Raw genomic sequence first — 19,298 nt, forward strand, 5'->3', positions numbered from 1 at the left:
CAACCACACATTATGTAGGCCTATTTGGTATATTTTCATTTTATCATTGAAATATTGTGGACATTTAATAATAATAATAATATATTATTAATAAAAATGCATGTATGCATGTGGACATGTGTGTGTCAAATTGAATGCATCTTAATTTTACCAAATTTTAAACATTTCAAGAACCTGTCCAGGTCATACATCAACCCAAAATTAAATAAATACATATTTTGCATAAAGAAAATAAAGCCTGAGTTTGTTTGCAAAGTATTAATGATAATTAAGCACACTGTTTTCCCACAATTCATGAGATTGTGAGATTCACCCAGAAAAGCACAAATGATGCACAAATACTTTTATTAGAAAAATTGATTTGCTGAACATTCTCTTTGTCGTTTGGATTTGTACTTTACATCAGATGTTAACATTTTAGTGCGTTTTGTAAAAAGAGTTTTCTTTGGTTTTATGTACAGCAGCTACTCATACAAATATGACAGAAATATACAGTCTATTACAAAAATGGACATCTAGGCAAAATAATTACAGGCACACAGCTCTGTAATTAGCATTAATGACATCACCAATATCCATCGTATTTACAATTCTTGGTGGTTTTGCTATACAGAGGTCTCGTGCTCCACGTGAGACACTGGATTTGATGGGAAAAATGTCTCTGTCTCTTCCTCAGTTCCAGCATCCTCCTTTACGTTTCCATTAATTTCTTTAACACCGTTGATCTGTTAGAAGCAGGTTTACTATTCAGCCAAAGCAACAATGCATTTTACTGTAAAGCCATTGGACTGTCTTACCGTGTGCTCAGGAGGATCCCTACAGCAAGCGCTCAGCTTCACAAGCTTGTGCAGAAGGGATCGTGCCGTTTTCATCACAGGATACACTGTGCCAGAGGCCACATCGTCTCCTTTTGTTGGGCCTTGAAAAAAAATGTGTGGAAAAAAAAAGACAAAAATTATAAAATTGCATTTTTCTGTTTTTTTTTTTAAATGTTGCTACCAGTGTTATTTTTTGGAAGCTTGTTTCCACCACATAATAAAAAACTAAAGAGGTAATTGCACATTTTATTTGTGAGTTTATATCTTGCAATTTTGGCTTAATATCTCACAATTCGGAGAATTTTCTGAGAAGATTTTGTTCTGAGATATGTGACCCTGGAGCACAAAACCAGTCTTAAGTCGCTGGAGTATATTTGTAGCAATAACCAAAAATACACTGTATGCGTCAAAATTATCCATTTTTCTTTTATGCCAAAATATTTTAGGATATTAAGTAAAGATCATGTTCCATGAAGATATTTAGTAAATTTCTTACCGTAAATATATCAAAACTTAATTTTTGATTAGTAATATGCATTGCTAAGAACTTCATTTGGTCAACTTTAAAGGTGATTTTCTCAATATTTTGATTTTTTTGCACCCTTTTTACTTTTTTTAACAGTTTTATTCTGTGGCAGAAACAAGCTTCCGTGTATGTTAGTAATATTTACATACTCATAATTAACTCATTGTTAATTTTAATATTTTTATATAGCTTTGAAAATTATTTTTTAGGAATTTTAGTACTTCAACTCATTTTCAGTTACATGCAGAGGCAATAGTTCTAATGTTTAAGTTTTTCCATCTAATATTTATATTTTATTTCAGCTTCATGGCAACACTTTACAATAGCTTTGGTTGTTACAATTAGTTAACATGACTCGATGTTAATTATAAAACGGATAGTTCCGGTGCTTGATTCTGATTGGCTGAGCCCCGTTTGCAGCTTATGACTCAACAAACCTACACCTTTCTTTACTTTGTGTGTTGCACCACAACCGTTTCTGAGGAACTACATTGTTTGGTGGAAGAATACTGTTTTTATTAATATCATTACACTTTATTTGCTGTGCTTTATTTTGTGAAACCTTACTATGTATATAGAATAACTGTTTTATAAAAACATTAAGCCCTGTGAAGCCATGGTTTACAGTGAATTTATAACTATTATAAATTCACTGTAAACCACGGCTTCTTGGGGCTTATTGCTTTATTTCAACAATTACTAATACATTTTTAAATTAAACGTTAATGCACTAACATGAACAAACACTGAACAACTATATTTGGTAACACTTTAGAATAGGGAACACTTATTCACTATTAACTACGACTTTTTCCCTCAATAAATTCCCAATTTGCTGCTTATCAATAGTAAGTAAGATAGTTGTTAAGTTTAGGTATTGGGTAGGATTAGGGATGCAGAATAAGGCATTAATATATGCTTAATTACTACTAACAAATGGCTAATATTCTAGTAATATGCATGCTAATAAGCAACTAGTTAAGAGACCCTAAAATAAAGTGCTACCCTATATTTTTATTACATTAATCAAGATGAATAAATGCCTGAAATATATATTTCTAACTGTTAGTTAATTCATTCATGTTAACTAATACATCTACTAATGCTACCAAGTGGAAACTTACTGTACAGTGTTACCTGCTTTATTTCAATTAAGGAAAATCAGTTTTTAATGGTTTTAGTCTATGCAAATTACAGTGAACTGAGCAAATGCTAGGCTTTTGCATTCTCTCTGTGATTTTCTGGGTCCTTTGAGATTTTTTCACCTATTTTATAAATCAACAAAACTACCTTTCTAAGCTTAATAATTCTAATGAGTCTAATTCTAATTATTTAGAAACGTAATATCATTCCTCAAATCAACGAGCAGCTCAGTTTAATCTCTATCAGAAGCTCTTCAGGGCAGCGTTTCTTACCAGTCACGAAGCTGATAATGAGTCCGACGAGCACCACAGTGGAGGAGTTGAGTGCGCTGTACCACATGTACGACAGAGAATACAACCCATTCAGCCCTACAGGTCTGCTGGAAGATGAAGAAAAGCATTTAATTCTTTCTCTAAGCATATACATTACAGTGCATGCTGGTACTGATCTACAAGTCACCTGGCAGCATCTATGAGAGCAGGCATGGCTGTGATGTTTTCAGAGGCGGCTGGTATGGTGTTAGTAGAGTTAAGTGGAAGGAATTGTACAGAACTGGGCATCCGGAGCAAAAAGCCACCAATGCCAACCCAGAAAGCCATGACTAGTCCTGCAGCAAGTCCTATTACAGCTCCCTGAATGAAAGAGAGAAAACCTCCTTATTCATGTGGGTGGACTTATGGATGGATTGATGAATGGAAGGAACTTACGATGCTATTTGCACATGGGAAAAAGATGCCGAGACAGAACAGACCGAGCAGTGGCCCACCAATCATCCCGAAGATACTGAGAGCCGCCTTAAAGTGAAATACACAACCACACTCTTAGAAATTAATGCTTTCAAAGAGGGTTCTATAAATGAATAGTTCACCCAAAAATTTGTGATAATATACGATAGTTATAATAATATATGATAGTTATAATAGATCTAAGATGGTTGATAGTTAGATAATTTGTTTGTTCATTGGAACAGATTTGGAAATTTAACATTGCATGACTTGCTCACCAATGGATCCTCAGCAGTGAATGGGTGCCGTCAGAATGAGAGCCCAAACAGCTGATAAAAACATCACAAGTAATCCACACCACTCCAGTCCATCACTCAACATCTTGTGAAGTGAAAAGCTGCTTGCTTCTAAAATGCAAATCTATTATTAAGGCGTTTTAACTTTAAACAGTCGCTTTCGGACAAAATATCAGTCCATAATTCATAATAATGCTTCCTCCAGTGGAAAAAGTCTATCCCCTGTTCTTCTCTCACGTCAAAATCCACCAACATATGTGACCCTGGACCACAAAACCAGTTTTAAGTGTCAATTTTTCGAAATTAAGATTTATACATCATCTGCTTTCCATTGATGTATGGTCTGTTAGGATCAGACTATTTGGCCGAGATACAACTATTTGAAAATTTGAAATCTGAAAATTGTTTTGAAATATTGAGAAAATCACCTTTAAAGTTGTCCAAATTAAGTTCTTAGCAATGCATATCACTAATCAAAAATGAAGTTTTGATATATTTACAGTAAGAAATTTACAAAATATCTTCATGGAACATGATCTTTACTTAATATCCTATTGATTTTTGGCATAAAAGAAAAAATTATAATTTTGACCCATACAATGTATTTTTGGCTATTGCTACAAATATACCCCAGCGACTTAAGACTGCTTTTGTGGTCCAGGGTCACATATTTGTTTAGAACTGTTTTGTAAATGGTGCTTGATTCACACAAGAGGACTTTCAACTGAAGAAAACAATACCATTGAATATAGACTCTTATAGACTACATATTGTAACCAGAAGCAATGATTTGATGTTAATAACTTCTTAATGATGGAGTTTTCTCACAAACACAGCTTTTTGCTCCACAAGACATTAACTGATGGACTGGAGTGGTGTAGATTACTTGTGGATTATTGTGATGTTTTTATCAGCTGTTTGTTTATCAGCTCTCTTTCTGACGGCACCCATTCACTGCAGAGGATCCTCAGGAACTCATTTACATCTTGGATGGCCTGAGGGGGAGTACATTTTTTCCAAATTTACTTGTTTTTTCTTAGTGTGAAGATCATTTTAATAATCTAAAGCACTTTTTTCAACTATAAAGAACATTTTGTTTAATAGAATAATTCTTAATTTCTTCATGGAACCATCAATGGCAATAAAGTTTAAGAGTATAGAGGTTAATCTGATTTAACACAGGATATATTTAGATTTCTTAACATTGGTATAGGCTGATTTCATTCATCACTGCTTATAAAAGCATGCACGCTTACCTGAAGAACTGAACTGTTCATCAAATGCACGACATAAGCCATAGCCAGACATATAATCCCATATGATAGAGCTGGATGAGGAATATACAATAATCATGTATTATAAACATGCTCACTGAAAGCTTCATTTGATCTCTTTGAGCAAAGGGGAAATCTGATTAAATATATTCTATCATTGTGCATCAGTGGAGAGACGGAAATCATTTCAAATGAAGAGATGAGCATTGAAGATAATGTCTCACCCAGCATCTTTGACAGCAGAGTGGCTCTGGCCTCCGTCATTGAGTAATGGGGTTTGATCAGATCCACCATGGTCACTGTGGCTAATGAGTTAAAAGCTGAGGATATTGTACTGTGATTGAGAAGGAAAGCATCTCATTTTTAGATACAAATAAGTATATTTCCATATTTTATTGCATGCTTGTGCACAGACAACTATTTGTTTCTCATTTTGAATATATGTTTATTATAGAGACAAAAATAAAGCAGATTTGCATGAACAAAGTACCATTCAAAATTTGGTCAGTAACGTTTATTTTTATTTCACTTCTATACTGTAAGGGTGCATTAAATAATCAAAAGTAAAAGTAAAGAGTTATAAAGTTACAAAAGATTTCAATTTCACATAAATGTTGCTCTTTTGAGCTTTAATTCAATTACTGAAAAAAGTTTATTACGATTTCTACAAAAATATGAAGCAGCACAACTGTTTTCAACACTGATAATAATCAGAAATGTTTCATGAGAATAATCAGTATATTAGAATGATTTCTGAAGGATCATGTGACACTGAAGACTGGAATAATGATGCTGAAAATTCAACTTTGATCACAGGAATAAATTACATTTTAACATATAATCAAAGAGAAAACAGTTATTTTAAATTATAATATTTTACAATATTATTGATTTAAAAAATGCAGCCTTAGTGAGCAGAAGAGACTTCTTTCAAAAGCATTAAAATTTTTAACCATAACCAAACATTTGAACGGGTGTGTATTTCACACACAAACATATATATATATACACACACACACACACACACACACAGTAGTGAGTGTACAGCTTGTATAACAGTGTACATTTGCTGTCCCCTCAAAATAACTCAACACACAGCCATTAATGTCTAAACCGCTGGCCAAAAAAGTTAGTACACCCCTAAGTGAAAATGTCCAAATTGGACCCAAAGTGTCAATATTTTGTCTGGCCACCATTATTTTCCAGCACTGCCTTAACCCTCTTGGGCATGGAGTTCACCAGAGCTTCACAGGTTGCCACTGGAGTCCTCTTCCACTCCTCCATGAGGACATCACGGAGCTGGTGGATGTGAGACCTTGCGCTCCTCCACCTTCCGTTTGAGGATGCCCCACAGATGCTCAATAGGGTTTAGGTCTGGAGACATGCTTGGCCAGTCCATCACCTTTATCTTCAGTGGTTGGGGTCGTTATCATGTTGGAATAATGCCCTGCGGCCCAGTCTCTGAAGGGAGGGGATCATGCTCTGCTTCAGTATGTCACAGTACATGTTAGCATTCATGGTTCCCTCAATTAACTGTAGCTCCCCAGTGCTGACAGCTATCATGCAGCCCCAGACCATGACACTCCCCCCACCATGCTTGACTGTAGGCAAGACACACTTGTCTTTGTACTCCTCACCTGGTTGACACCATCTGAACCAAATAAGTTTATCTTGGTGTCATCAGACCACAGGACATGGTTCCAGTAATCCATGTCCTTAGTCTGCTTGTCTTCAGCAAACTGTTTGCGGGCTTTCTTGTGCATCATCTTTAGAAGAGTCTTCCTTCTGGGACGACAGCCATGTAGACCAATTTGATGCAGTATAGTCTGAGCACTGACAGGCTGACCCCCCACCCCTTCAACCTCAGCAGCAATGCTGGCAGCACTCATACGTCTATTTCCCAAACACAACCTCTGGATATGACGCTGAGCACGTGCACTCAACTTCTTTGGTCGACCATGGCGAGGCCTGTTCTGAGTGGAACCTGTCCTGTTAAACCGCTGTATGGTCTTGGCCACCGTGCTGCAGCACAGTTTCAGGCTCTTGGCAATCTTCTTATAGCCTACGCCATCTTTATGTAGAGCAACAATTTTTTTTTCAGATCCTCAGAGAGTTCTTTGCCATGAGGTGCTATGTTGAACTTCCAGTGACCAGTATGAGAGAGGGTGAGAGCGATAACACCAAATTTAACACATCTGCTCCCCATTCACACCTGAGACCTTGTAACACTAACGAGTCACATGACACCGGGGAGAGACAATGGCTAATTGGGCCCAATTTGGAAATTTTTCACTTAAGGGTGTACTCACTTTTGTGGCCAGCGTTTTAGACATTAATGGCTGTTTGTTATTTTGAGGGGACAGCAAATTTACACTGTTATACAAGCTGTACACTCACTACTTTACACTGTAGCAAAGTGTCATTTCTTCAGTGTTTTCACATGAAAAGATATAATAAAATATTTACAAAAATGTGAGGGGTGTACTCACTTGTGTGAGATACTGTGTGTATATATATATATATATAGACAGACAAATTATAATATATGCAAATTGCTGTTACACATATATTTAAAATATATATCTATATACCTAAAAGATAAAGGAAGAACAAACAGAGTAAAGGATAGAAATAGAAGAATAGAAAGAATGTATGCAAAAAAATATATTTTACTGAAATATGATCTGTGAAATACGATCGCTTTTTAATCATCATGCTGTTACCTGAGAGATGCGCTGAACAAACACGCCACAAACAATCCAGGAAGTCCAGGGAAGTTTTGTAACATGTCCATGACAAAGTACACCACCATCTGTAAAGTCAAAACACATCATATAAATTTACTATTTATATCAGGAATCCCCAAATTATAGAATTATATGCAGCATGCAGTCACATGACTGTTGTTTGTTGCTACTAACCTGGTCTTTGGACGTTATATACTGCTGTTCTAGAGGGCTGTTATTACCGTAGCAGGCGTACATGACCAGCCCCATCAGACAACTGAGCATTAAAGCTACCTGAAGACAGGGAAACACCATATAGCAGGACCTGCACGAAAACACATGATGTTTTGTGACACATACATTCATCTGAGAGCCTTAGGGGTTTGTATGAGAGTAAAATTAGTACTTACATGATGGCTTCTTTCTCTGTACGAGAACTGAGGTACCTCTGAACCTGAGCCTGGTTCACTCCATACAGAGACAGCATCAGAAACACTCCTCCAACACCTAACGTCCAGAACGTGTGTCTCACCGTTGGGTCTGGATTCAGGCTGGACAGACACAGTCAGTCGATATGAGAAGAAATTACTTTGAGAATCAACACAATAGCATTCTGTAGCAGAATGGGACGAGATACATTTATCATTTATTTCTATAGCACAAAATAATATTTGATACATATACATATAAGATACATGCCTACGTCTACTGCTTAGGATTAGGAATTTGTTGAGTTTCAATGATACCTATGAAAGCTACCATGCAATAAAACAAAAAAAATACTTGTGACTTTTTTTCTCATAATTCTGAGGGGGAAAAGTCAGATATAAATTCAGAATTGCGAGACAGAATTCTGAGAAGAAAAGCCTGAATTGTCAGAGATAAACTCAGAATTGTGAGATGAAAGTCACAAATACTTTATATATTTATTTTTATTCAGTGGCAGAAACATTTTTTTGCAATTGAAAGTTTATATCTCACAATTCTGATTTTATATCTTGCAATTCTGACTTTGTATTTCGCAATTCTGAGTTTTGATTCAACTTTCAGCTTTATTAAGATGGAAATCATGAAATTAACATCACATTTGTTTTATTCTATTGACAGTCCTAGTTTTAACAGTAGAAAAATCTGTACATGGTTTCTAAAAAAAGTGTTTATCTTATTTTGAAAAACCAACTAACAACAACTATTTAATTGTGGACATTTTGCCTATATATTTTCTCATTTTGAAAACCCTTGATTTGATAGATGCGTTTATGGAGTCACCTGGTGGTTAAATATGCTGCCTACCAGCTTCTATGTCATTTAAACCATTTAAAGCATACGTACTCAATCCCAGAGAAGCGTCCACCATCTCTGACTTTCACCCAGGCATCAGAGAGACCACCAGCCTGATGAACGCCCACAATGATGACGGCCAGCTGACCAGTAAACATCACTACTGTCTGGAAAACATCGGTCCAGACCACTGCCTTCAGCCCACCCTACCAGGAGGAACAAAATGCAAAAAGAAAAGAATTACTTCGAGACAATGAAAACAAAGCAACCAATCAATATGAAATGACCTGTCTGACTTAGGAAATAACAGGCTGAAAATTAGATTTTTTTGTAATAGGCATGTTGTGGATTGTGTGCAACAGGTTTCTCAGTAAAGAAATGATCATGTTGATCATTTAGAGGCCTTACAAATTTGCATATAAAATATGATACAGTATGCTTCATAGGGTTAATGGTTAACATAAAATGTTGTCATCCAAAAATAAATGTTTAAGATGCAAAGCAAGCAAATGAAGACAAACATTTGGTATCATGCACCGATGAACTGTGCACAATAAGACCAGATGCATGTAACCTGTAAAGTAAGTAACCTTAAACAACTCAAAATCATCTTACCAGTGCCGTATAAAGAGTGCACACTAACCCAGTCGCCAATACTGCTCCCCATAAATGAAAACCAGTAACTAGAGACAGATATTTGTTATTACTTACAACAGACAGCCATATTTATGTTCATGCATTAATATGTTAATTATGACTATACATTTGTAACATTACCTGCATTCAATGCAAGAGCAGGTGTATAGATGCCAACACCCATATAAATAACCTGCAAAAAGGAACCACACAATAACTCTCTCCATGCAATGCATTAAATATGCAAAAATGCAAACTTTATTTCACAACAGAGAGGCAGGAACTTACCATCTGAAAAATAAACGTAACGGTGCCACATATACGGACGGCTTTACAGAAGCGCAGCTCCAAATACTATGATGTGAATGAGACATGATTAATAAAGGCATCAATGACAAAAGAAAACATTAGTAGTGCTAAACTCGCTTACAGTGTTGTGTTCAGTTCCAAGGATGTGGCTACACTATTACAAAAACTAAAAGTTCTAAAAAGGTTGCAGCGATGCCATAGAAGGACCATTTTTGTTCCCCAAAGAACCTTACAGTGAACAATTCTTAAAGGAATAGTGCAAATGATTCGAAAAAAATATTTTGGAAAAAATAAATAAAATATGCTCAAAATGTACTTATCTTCAGACCATCCAAGATGTAGATGAATTAGTTTTTTTCATCAGATTTAGAGAAAAGCCTTGCATTTTTAGGGGTGGTGATGGCGCAGTGGATAAGACACATGCCTTTGGTGTGAGAGACCCGGGTTCGAATCCACTGAGAGACACCAATGTGTCCCTGAGCAAGACACTTAACCCCTAGTTGCTCCAGAGGCGTGCGACCTCTGACATATTGTAAGTCGCTTTGGATAAAAGCGTCAGCTAAATGAATAAATGTAAATGTAAATGACTTGCTCACTAATGGATGCTCTGCAGTGAATGGGTGCCGTCAGAATGAGAGTCCAAACATCTGATAAAAACATCACAATAATCCACACCACTCCAGTCCATCAGATAATGTCTTGTCTTGTGAAGTGAAAAGCTATGTGTTTGTATGAAACAAATCCATTATTATTTAAGGCATTTTAAATGTAAACCATCGCTGTTGGGCAAAATACAAGTTTATTATCTATAGTAACCCTTCCACCAGTGAAAACGTCTAACCCTGTTACCGTCTCATCAAAATCCACCCAAATATTTGTTTAGAACTGCTTTAGACTGCTTTCACCAGAATGCTCTCCTGATTCAGACAAGACAACTTTTTCAATGGAGAAAGTAATATTGTGGTTAGAAAACTCGCATTTTAGCCAAAATCAGCAGTTAGAAGTTAAAAATGTCTTAATGATGGATTTGTTTGTTACAAACACACAACTTTTTGCTTCACAAGATGTTAACTGATGGACTGGAGTTACTTGTGGATTATTGTGATGTTTTTATCAGCTGTTTGGACTTTCATTCTGACGGCACCCATTCACTGCAGAGCATCCGTTGGTGAGCAAGTGATGTAATGCTACATTTCTCCACACTCATCTTCAACTAGGATGGCCTGAGGGTGAGTACATTTTCTGCATATTTTTGGGTGAGTGTCTGAATATAAATAAAGTGTCTTTATTTTTAAGAGTGTCTGTGTTAGTTCATAATTTAAAAGGATGTGTACCTGGTAAACACTGGTGAGATGTAGTCTGTAGAACAGAGGAATGAAAATGTGTGCTGGTATCAGGAGACCCAGAATATAAGCGCAGCCGATAAACCAGTACTGGGTGCCATTGCTGTAAACCTCAGCCGGTGTGCCAATGAGGGCCACGGCCGACTGGAAGGTGGCCATGAGAGACAGAGAGAGCGGCAGGCACTTCATACTCCTGTCTGCGTACATGAACTCTCGCGTGGTGCTCTGGCGTCCTCCAGTGAAGGCGTGATACAGCCCGATGGCCATAGAGGCCACCAACAGCAATGCAAATATCACATAATCAATGACAGTGAAGTACTTGTGCCCTGCGAGATCCATACCGAGACTGCAGGCATGAAGCGTGATATTAGAGTCTCCGCTGCGTGATCAGGACAAAGGTCAAAGCCATTGATCTGCAAATCTGATGATGACCTGAAACATGTCACAAGTTGATATAAGATAGAGCACTTAGTTATGATTCCATGTTAGACAGGTATGTTCACATTGAAATTATCTATCTTCTGAACGCACGTTATAGATCTTACTGTGAATGACTGATACTTTAATTTGACATTTTTAATCAAAATAACTTGATCTTCCATCTTGATCTTGACTTTAACCGTTTATTCCACTTAAAGTTGGTATGAAATGAAAATTCACCCTATTTTGCACATGCATCTTTATCCATGTATACGTGTCATTTATCTAATCATTTAGTTTGCTTAAAACTCGCAAGATTACATTCAGATTTTTGACTGCCACGCCCACTTCTCAACATCCAATCAACAACTGTTTCACAGGACAATGTCTCCATCCTACATTTTTTCTTTTTCAATAATCTATTTTACTCAGATGTGCATCACGATACAGAAAACGTCCCCAAAACAGTTCCTAAATGCACAATGACTATAGAGTAACCACCCACTTTTTTTGAAAAGAAGCCTTGAATCAAATATCTATATAATCATACATTTCTAAATATATATAATTTTGTAATACATCTAATTTCTAAATTACTTTTTTAAATTCCATGTTATAATTTATATTTTATACATTTTAAATTCCATGTTTGCAGTACCTTCGTCAGTCTCACTTAAAATCTGTGCTGTACTGCAACAATCAAGATTTTTGTAGTTTTTTGGCAAATATTAACAGCTTTTATGGAGGTATATACCACTTTAGATTTTAAATTACAGAGAGAGAGAGAGAAAAAAAAAGAATTTAATTTTTTACTTTCAGGACTTGCTCTAAAGAGATGTATCATTCAGCAGTATCATGGTACAGTATATATATCACAGTACCATGATATCAGCATCTATTTTTCTGTAGGGCTACAATGGGTTAATCAGGGATGGTGAAGGCTAAACCACGAGGCACTAGAAGGTTAACAGTTCCTGGCAGTTGCTGTGTCAACTTTAGCCCAAATGCATGGCCCAGAACCATAATTCATGTAAAGCATTAAATACATTCGCATTTGCTAACTCATCTACCTAGTTAACCCTACACCAGTTGTCTGTGCAATTTCACTTCCTTAATGTTGTGGGTTAGTTGGTGAACGCATGCTGTGTTTCTCAGTGTTCATACAGTGTAGAGTGTTTATTTATTATTTTTATTTAACCCTTATTTAACCAGGGAAATCCTTTGAGAGCAAGTCTCTTTTGCGATGGAGCCCTGGCCAAGAAAGCCGCAATAAAAGTTCCACATAGAATAAAACATATATAAAAAAAATACATTGAACATACAAGACATAATACGTTTACAGTACAATGAAAAAATTCATCATGACATCCCCCATTGTCACCATAGACTTATCCTAATTTGGATCAAACAAGATTTTGATTCTCATGATCAAAAGCGCATGCAGTGCATTACATGTTTGCTCGACACGCAGGTGTTCTTACCTAAAGCAGTCAATCACATCAGCTGGAGATCCACACACTTCATGCTTGTCATCCGGGGGCCAGACAGTGAATGTCAGTGTCGCACTTCTCCCAGTGTTACAGTTTCCATCACGCCTGAAGGTTACTGAGCCACTTTATTAGTCAAAAACACAGTGTGCACCTTACAGTTTACTATCTAAAGCTGATCACTGATAGTTATCAGTGTTTACCAGCACACACATATGCAGCTTTTTTCTCTGCACGTGCTTTTTTAAAATAATTGGCTGAATATTACATTTAATATTAAACAATAATAATAATATGCGCATTCCAGTAAAAAAACGCAACCACGTGGGGAGAAAATCGAGAAGTCTTGAACACTGATTATATTAGGTGGCTGCGCAAACAGCGCGCAGTGGTGATGCTCTAGAGCGCTGTTTGTGTTTTAGCTTCCGAGGTCGAGCCTGACACAAAACCGCGCGCCAGATTTCGAAACGTTCTATTTACAAAGAAATAAATTAGCAAAAGTAAGAAATTCGCGCGTCAAGAACAAAGTAATGGACAGCCTAATGGAAACAATGGAGCAAGGTAAACTTATGAGTCTGTTATCATTAAACGTGTCAACGTTTTGAAACACACTTGGCTAAATTTATTCTTCTGTTCTACTGTTTTCTAGGTGTCTTAAAAAACATTTTGCGTTTAAGTGTATGCTTGCATGGAATTAATTTTGTAAATATAACGTTGTACAACTCAACACAATTTATTGTCACTACATTTTTTTTTTTACACAATGTTTTTTTTTAGTAATAATGCATAGTGCCCTAAAGATCTTAAAAGGAATAGTTGACCCCAAAAAATGAGCATTTTCTTGAAAATTTACTTGGCCTTAGGCCATCCAAGATGTAGATGAGTTTATTTCTTCATGGGAACAGATTTGGAGAAATGTAATTTGCTCACCAATGGATCTTCTGCAGTGAATGGGTGCCGTCTGTTAGATCATGCCTCCACGCCAGATAATTAAGATTCAGCCCCAGACGCCAGATCCCGTCAGAAAATATCACTTTTGTCTGGTAACAAACAACCCAAGTAGTCTAATACCCAAAACCTGTTAACAGGAAGTCTTGTCTGGTACCCAAAATACCCCAAACTCTATTAACAGTCTTCTATCAGCCAAGAAGTTGAGTGGGGAAAAAGCCAGTGAAGAGCAGAAGCAGGAGACGAAGTGATGACAAAAAGGAGCAGAGTTTACTGAATAGTCTTAGTCTAGTTGCGTATGTTTCAATGCTCAGACTTCATCTGACCAGCACAAATTCAGCAAGTATTGTTATAGCAAACATCCCATAATCCTTGAGTTTCCATAAACATTCCCACTTATCTCTTATTCATGAAGACAAACAGCCCTTGAACCATACAGTCGTAAGACTAAACAACAGTGGAAAATAATATAAGACAATAATATAATAGAAGCGACTAATCAATTAATAAGTCATTGAAATGAACATATAAATGACTAATGATTATTATAAATAATTATATGATTAAATAAGTGATTATAAATGAACAAATTAATGAAGAATAAATGGATATACAAGAAAGAAAGTAAAACACAACACAACACAAATGTATGATTGTTCTCTTGAAGCAAAAACACACACAGTTTGCATTTGAGGAGTGAATGGGTGCCGTCAGAATGAGAGTTCAAACAGCTGATTAAAAACCATCACAATAGTCCACAAGTAATCTACACCACTGCAGTTAATCATCAGGATGTTTTAACTTTAAATTATTATGTCTGGCCAAAATCCCATCCATAATCCAGAATAATGCATTCTGATGGCACTGCATTTTTGGTGAATTGTTCCTTTATGCTCTAAAATGTCATTTTCTTTTATTAAAATATGATATCCAAGGTGAGGCACAATATCAAGCTAAAGAAAAGATGAACATCTTTACAAAATGGTTTATTATTATTATTAAGATTTTCACAAATTTGCAATTATTCCACAATGTATAAAATAATCCTAATAAAGAAAGAGTAGCTGTGTCCAAAAGTTTATCTTGTAGTGTAAGTGTATTTCCCATACGCTGTATTTTTAATGCATACTGTGGTTGTTATATGATATGTCAGGTGTTCTGGGTCACCTGATGGCTTTAGAGAGGGGGAGTATGGGACAGCAGGACCAGCTTGACTCTCAGAGGCTAGAGATGCTCAAAGTCAGAGCCGTGACCCTCCGTGCCAAAAGAGATCAACTCAAACATCAGACAGACGCGGTCAAGGTGAGACAGGTTTGAAATGGTAAAAAGACATTTATCTAATATCTATCTTTGTCATTGACATGATAATGTAAAAATTCTGTGTCTTTTATATTGGTTCAGAGTAGCACTAATATTTATAACTCTTACTCTAATTATCCTTCATTATCCACTTTTTCTCATTGCACGGCAGATCCTGAAAGATAAAATCAGCAAAGATCTTCCACTGGATGATGCTGCTGCTCCAGGCGGCTTCATTGAACTACAGAAGTCTTTGTTAACAGCTTGGAGAATGCAGCTGAAAGACCTTCAGCATGCTCATCACTTAATTGGTAATTTTCTACTAATAAATCATATTGAGTTCACGCCCAGATCATCTGTGTATTGCCTGTGTTTCAGGCCTTATCGATTGTGCTGTCTTTGTCAGGTGGCTATGATTTGGTGGAGTGTAAGGAAGGGAAAAGCGTGTGTGTGTCATTTCACACTGCCTTTGAGGGTGTGTATTTGGAGACGTATAACATGGAGCTGGACCTGACGCGCACCGTGCAGATCTCTCGCCACAACATCCCCCCGTCATTTCCACTCGAGAGTTATGCCAAACAGAACCTGCAGAAAGACCTTAAAGCCTTCCTGCAGACCCTCAGCCAGAACCTCAACGCTTTAGCTGCTCGCAGACAGCAGGTCTGCCTCCTCAAGGTATTCAGGTGCCCTGCATTTATTGTATATACCAGGGTTTGGAGTCGGCAAGATGTTTTTAATATATTTTTTAAAATAAATATCTAATGCTTGCTAAGGGTGCATTTATTTGATTAAAAAATATAAAAAACATTAATATTGTTAAATATTATTACAATTTAAAATCACTGTTGTCTATTTGAATAGATTTTAACATGTATTCCGTTTCTGTGCAAAACTGAATTTTTAGTATTGTTACTTCAGTGCCACATGATCCTTCAGAAATCATTCTAATATGCCGATTTTCTTCTTATTATTAATGTTGAAAACAGTTCTGCTGCTTAATATTTTTGTTGAATAGATCTCTGATTATAAATGTCTTTACTTTCACTTTGATCAATTTAATGAATCCTTACTGAATATAAATCTTTTTTTGTCTTTGCCACAGGAGCTCGTTGGTTCAGTGGAGGTGATGGAGAGCAATCAGTTGTGCAATGTTCTTGTGCTCATGTGTACAGCACAAAGCGAGACTCCCAAAGCTGTTCTATGCACACTGGAGTACAGAGATCTGACACAATGTCTGCCGACACGGGTTAGCATTGAGTGTGAAGGTATGGTACGGTACATCACAATTAAACTGATCCTGGATAAGCTCCAACCCTTTGTTTATATTCTCCTTTAGTACCGAACATTCATGTGGCTCAAAAAGTACAGCATGGCATTCGCAATACCAGTCTTTTGAGTTTTGTTTGTATAGCTTGAAAAATAGACGGCTTGAATGCAATGCAATGCGAGTCTATTTGGATAAACAGATGCAAATGCAAATTAATATGAGCGAATTAATGAAATAGTTCACCCAAAAATGAAAACTGTCATCATTTACTCATCCTCATGTCATTCCAGACCTGTATGACTTTGATTGTCTTTGAAACACACATTAAGATATTGTTAATGAAAGTCCAGGTTACTAAAACTTAGAAGGTTCAAAAAGTTCATAAATATGTCATGAAAGGAATCCATATTCATTTTAATCCAAGTTTCGTGAAGATACCATTACTTTATGATGAACAGATTCCTATGGTTTCATTTTATGATGCTTTTTTAACTTTTTGGATCTTCTAAATTTTGGTTACCTATACTTTCAGCCTCTCAGGTTCCATTAAAAATATCTTTATTTCTGTTTCGAAGATTTAACCAAAGTCTTTTGGTGAGTAAATGATGTCAATTTCCATTTTTGAGTGAACTATCCCGTTAATAATTGTCGGTAAATTTGACATGAAGGGGTAAATATGGAATGGATATTATTCTTACATGGGTGAGATTGCATTGTGTTTTTATCAGTTGATTTTGTGTTAAATTATGCAGTAAATATTAAAAAATGTAAAGACTAAATAAAGATCAAATTAAAAAAAAAGAGAGAAAATCCTTGTTGTTGTCATTTAATTTATTTCCGAATAAATGTATGTATGTTGTTTTACTGGCGTTCATTTGGAAATGAGGGCAACAGTGTAATCAAAGCATGCTTTATTTATCTTTAAAGATTTGAGAAGGGAAAAGGAACTGGGTTACATTAATTTTGAATTTATTTGCTTTTATTCTTGTAGATAAAACACTTTCAGAATCTCCACAGTGGAAGAAAAACCAGTCTCTGCTCCTGGAGTCTCCAGCTCATACGGCAGTCCTGACCATGAGGAGGATGGGAAGCATCGCTTAACGAATGTGACAAAATCAACACCTTAGTGTAAATAATGTTCTGTTACAGTGCAGTTTAAACCTGACCGCTCTACCATTGGGCCCATATAACCTGAGAGATGCACAGATCTTTACATTCAGAGGTAGATTAACGCGTAAGAACTGACGAAACAAACAACTATTTAGCCTGATTCATTAGTTCAAAAAATGTTCATGCATACATTGTCAAATGCTCTATAGAGCTGAGAAAGCTCCTTATTTTCTGTTGTAGTTTTTCTCTCTGCAGTTGTTTCAATCTTTCTTTATACAATCGGTAATACTCTTCCTGATACATCAGCTCTTTCTGAGAGATGCTGTCGATCAACGCCAGGTCTTTGAGCTTTAGAATGGAAAGCTGACCGTTTTCCGAAGCTTTGAATTTCTCTGTGACTATCATAGATGGAGATGAATCATCTTGCTTGACAGAGAATGATGCTGATTTAGCAAACCTCTGTTCTTTATCATCCTCGTACGTTTCCACCGAGGATAGAGGTCTGAAAGCTGGAGCGGATTTTGAAAATCGTGTCTCGTTCACATCGTTTGTCATCCTGACCTCTGATATGGCTCTCATTGTTTTGTTTATGGTTGCGTGCGGTTCGCAAACCCTTAAATTCAGCAGCCGTTTGTGCTCTTTTAGCACTAGCTCTCGTTCCTGCTCCAGCAGCCTGAGGTTGAGTCTGTATTTGGCGCTGATGTTGTGTAGTTTCCACTGAAGATGGACGTCCTCTTTGTGGTTCAGCAGTCTTACATCCATGGGACGGCAAGACTTGGGTCTCTTAATGCTTAGCTGTGTTGACATTTTGAGATGTTTCTTTGAAACAAATAAAGAGAATGAAGCAACCAGGTTTTGGTTTAGTACACAAATGCAGATTGTTTCAAGGGAAATTTATTTTAAGAACACATGGCTGCTCAAATGCATACATACAGTGGGTTCAATCTTCTCAGAAGCTTCAGACTTTTGGAACACAATTGATGTTTCAAAGCGAATTTATATTGCACAAATATGTATATTGTGTATGAATAATAAATGTAAATTTACTGTACCTGAAGCTGCTGCATATGGTTTCTCGTCTCGTGTGAGCATGTAGACTTAGAATCTGCTGCTATGACACTTAAACATATAAACAATGTCTTTCCTTCTGTCAGGTTTCAGGGTTTTGAATTTCAAAGTCATTCGGTCGCATGATCACTATTGTGTCAGTAATGCCAAAGTAAAGATGAAAGGTTGATTTTGTTCTTTAGATCTCCATTTAATAGCTTCCTTTGTGACATTTACTATTTTTCTGAAAATTTGTTATAAATGATTTTATATTTCAGTAGTCTGGTAAGGTTATCTAGTGTTTACTGCAGCATTTGTTTGGAATTGTTTTATTGTATTCTGATTTATTTCTTTCTGCCAATGTATTTGTCTTCTTTTGCAATAAAGCAGGGATGAAATGATTATTGTTACAGATCAGTATTATATAATATCCTCTAACCAAGCAATTGGGTGATAGTTTAATAGAATATTATATATTGTTAAATAATATTAATGATTATTTATACAGTTTGAGTAAATTTGGCATATGTATGCTATTTGTAATGTAAAAACCTACAAGATCATAAATTAATAAATGATCTTCAAACTGTTTAAGAGAAGTCAGAATGTGGTTCATTTAGAATGAAGTTCTATGGTAACAATG

The 19,298-nt window shown here is 36.2% G+C and overlaps 2 protein-coding genes across 4 annotated transcripts; one reads left to right on the top strand and one right to left on the bottom strand.

The window, feature by feature from the left end:
* Positions 1 to 326: 326 nt before the first annotated feature.
* On the bottom strand, positions 327 to 14,084 carry slc5a6b (solute carrier family 5 member 6). Of its 3 annotated transcripts, XM_079386679.1 has the most exons (17): positions 13,915 to 14,084; positions 12,979 to 13,102; positions 11,069 to 11,509; positions 9,714 to 9,779; positions 9,567 to 9,618; positions 9,405 to 9,472; positions 8,841 to 8,995; positions 7,919 to 8,059; positions 7,704 to 7,833; positions 7,506 to 7,594; positions 5,007 to 5,116; positions 4,765 to 4,835; positions 3,195 to 3,281; positions 2,947 to 3,119; positions 2,760 to 2,866; positions 798 to 919; positions 327 to 725 (listed from the first exon to the last, which is right to left on the bottom strand). In XM_079386679.1, exons 3-17 carry the CDS (start codon positions 11,414 to 11,416, stop codon positions 606 to 608), a joined length of 1,839 nt encoding a protein of 612 aa, XP_079242805.1. In that variant the 5' UTR covers positions 11,417 to 11,509; positions 12,979 to 13,102; positions 13,915 to 14,084; the 3' UTR covers positions 327 to 605. The 3 variants fall into 3 exon arrangements, with proteins under 3 accessions (XP_079242805.1, XP_079242804.1, XP_079242806.1); XM_079386678.1 differs by lacking the exon at positions 13,915 to 14,084 and having other exon boundaries at positions 12,979 to 13,367; XM_079386680.1 differs by lacking the exon at positions 13,915 to 14,084 and having other exon boundaries at positions 330 to 725; positions 2,760 to 2,863; positions 12,979 to 13,358.
* LOC306850803 (centromere protein O-like) lies at positions 13,387 to 19,245 on the top strand. The gene is made up of 6 exons (XM_079386681.1): positions 13,387 to 13,545; positions 15,086 to 15,234; positions 15,404 to 15,542; positions 15,638 to 15,906; positions 16,334 to 16,496; positions 17,490 to 19,245. The coding sequence occupies exons 1-6, from the start codon at positions 13,515 to 13,517 to the stop codon at positions 17,597 to 17,599; spliced, it is 861 nt and encodes a 286-aa protein (XP_079242807.1). The 5' UTR covers positions 13,387 to 13,514; the 3' UTR covers positions 17,600 to 19,245.
* The last annotated feature ends 53 nt before the right edge of the window (positions 19,246 to 19,298 follow it).

Source organism: Barbus barbus (assembly GCF_936440315.1).
Source record: "Barbus barbus genome assembly, chromosome: 30".
NCBI lineage: Eukaryota > Metazoa > Chordata > Actinopteri > Cypriniformes > Cyprinidae > Barbus > Barbus barbus.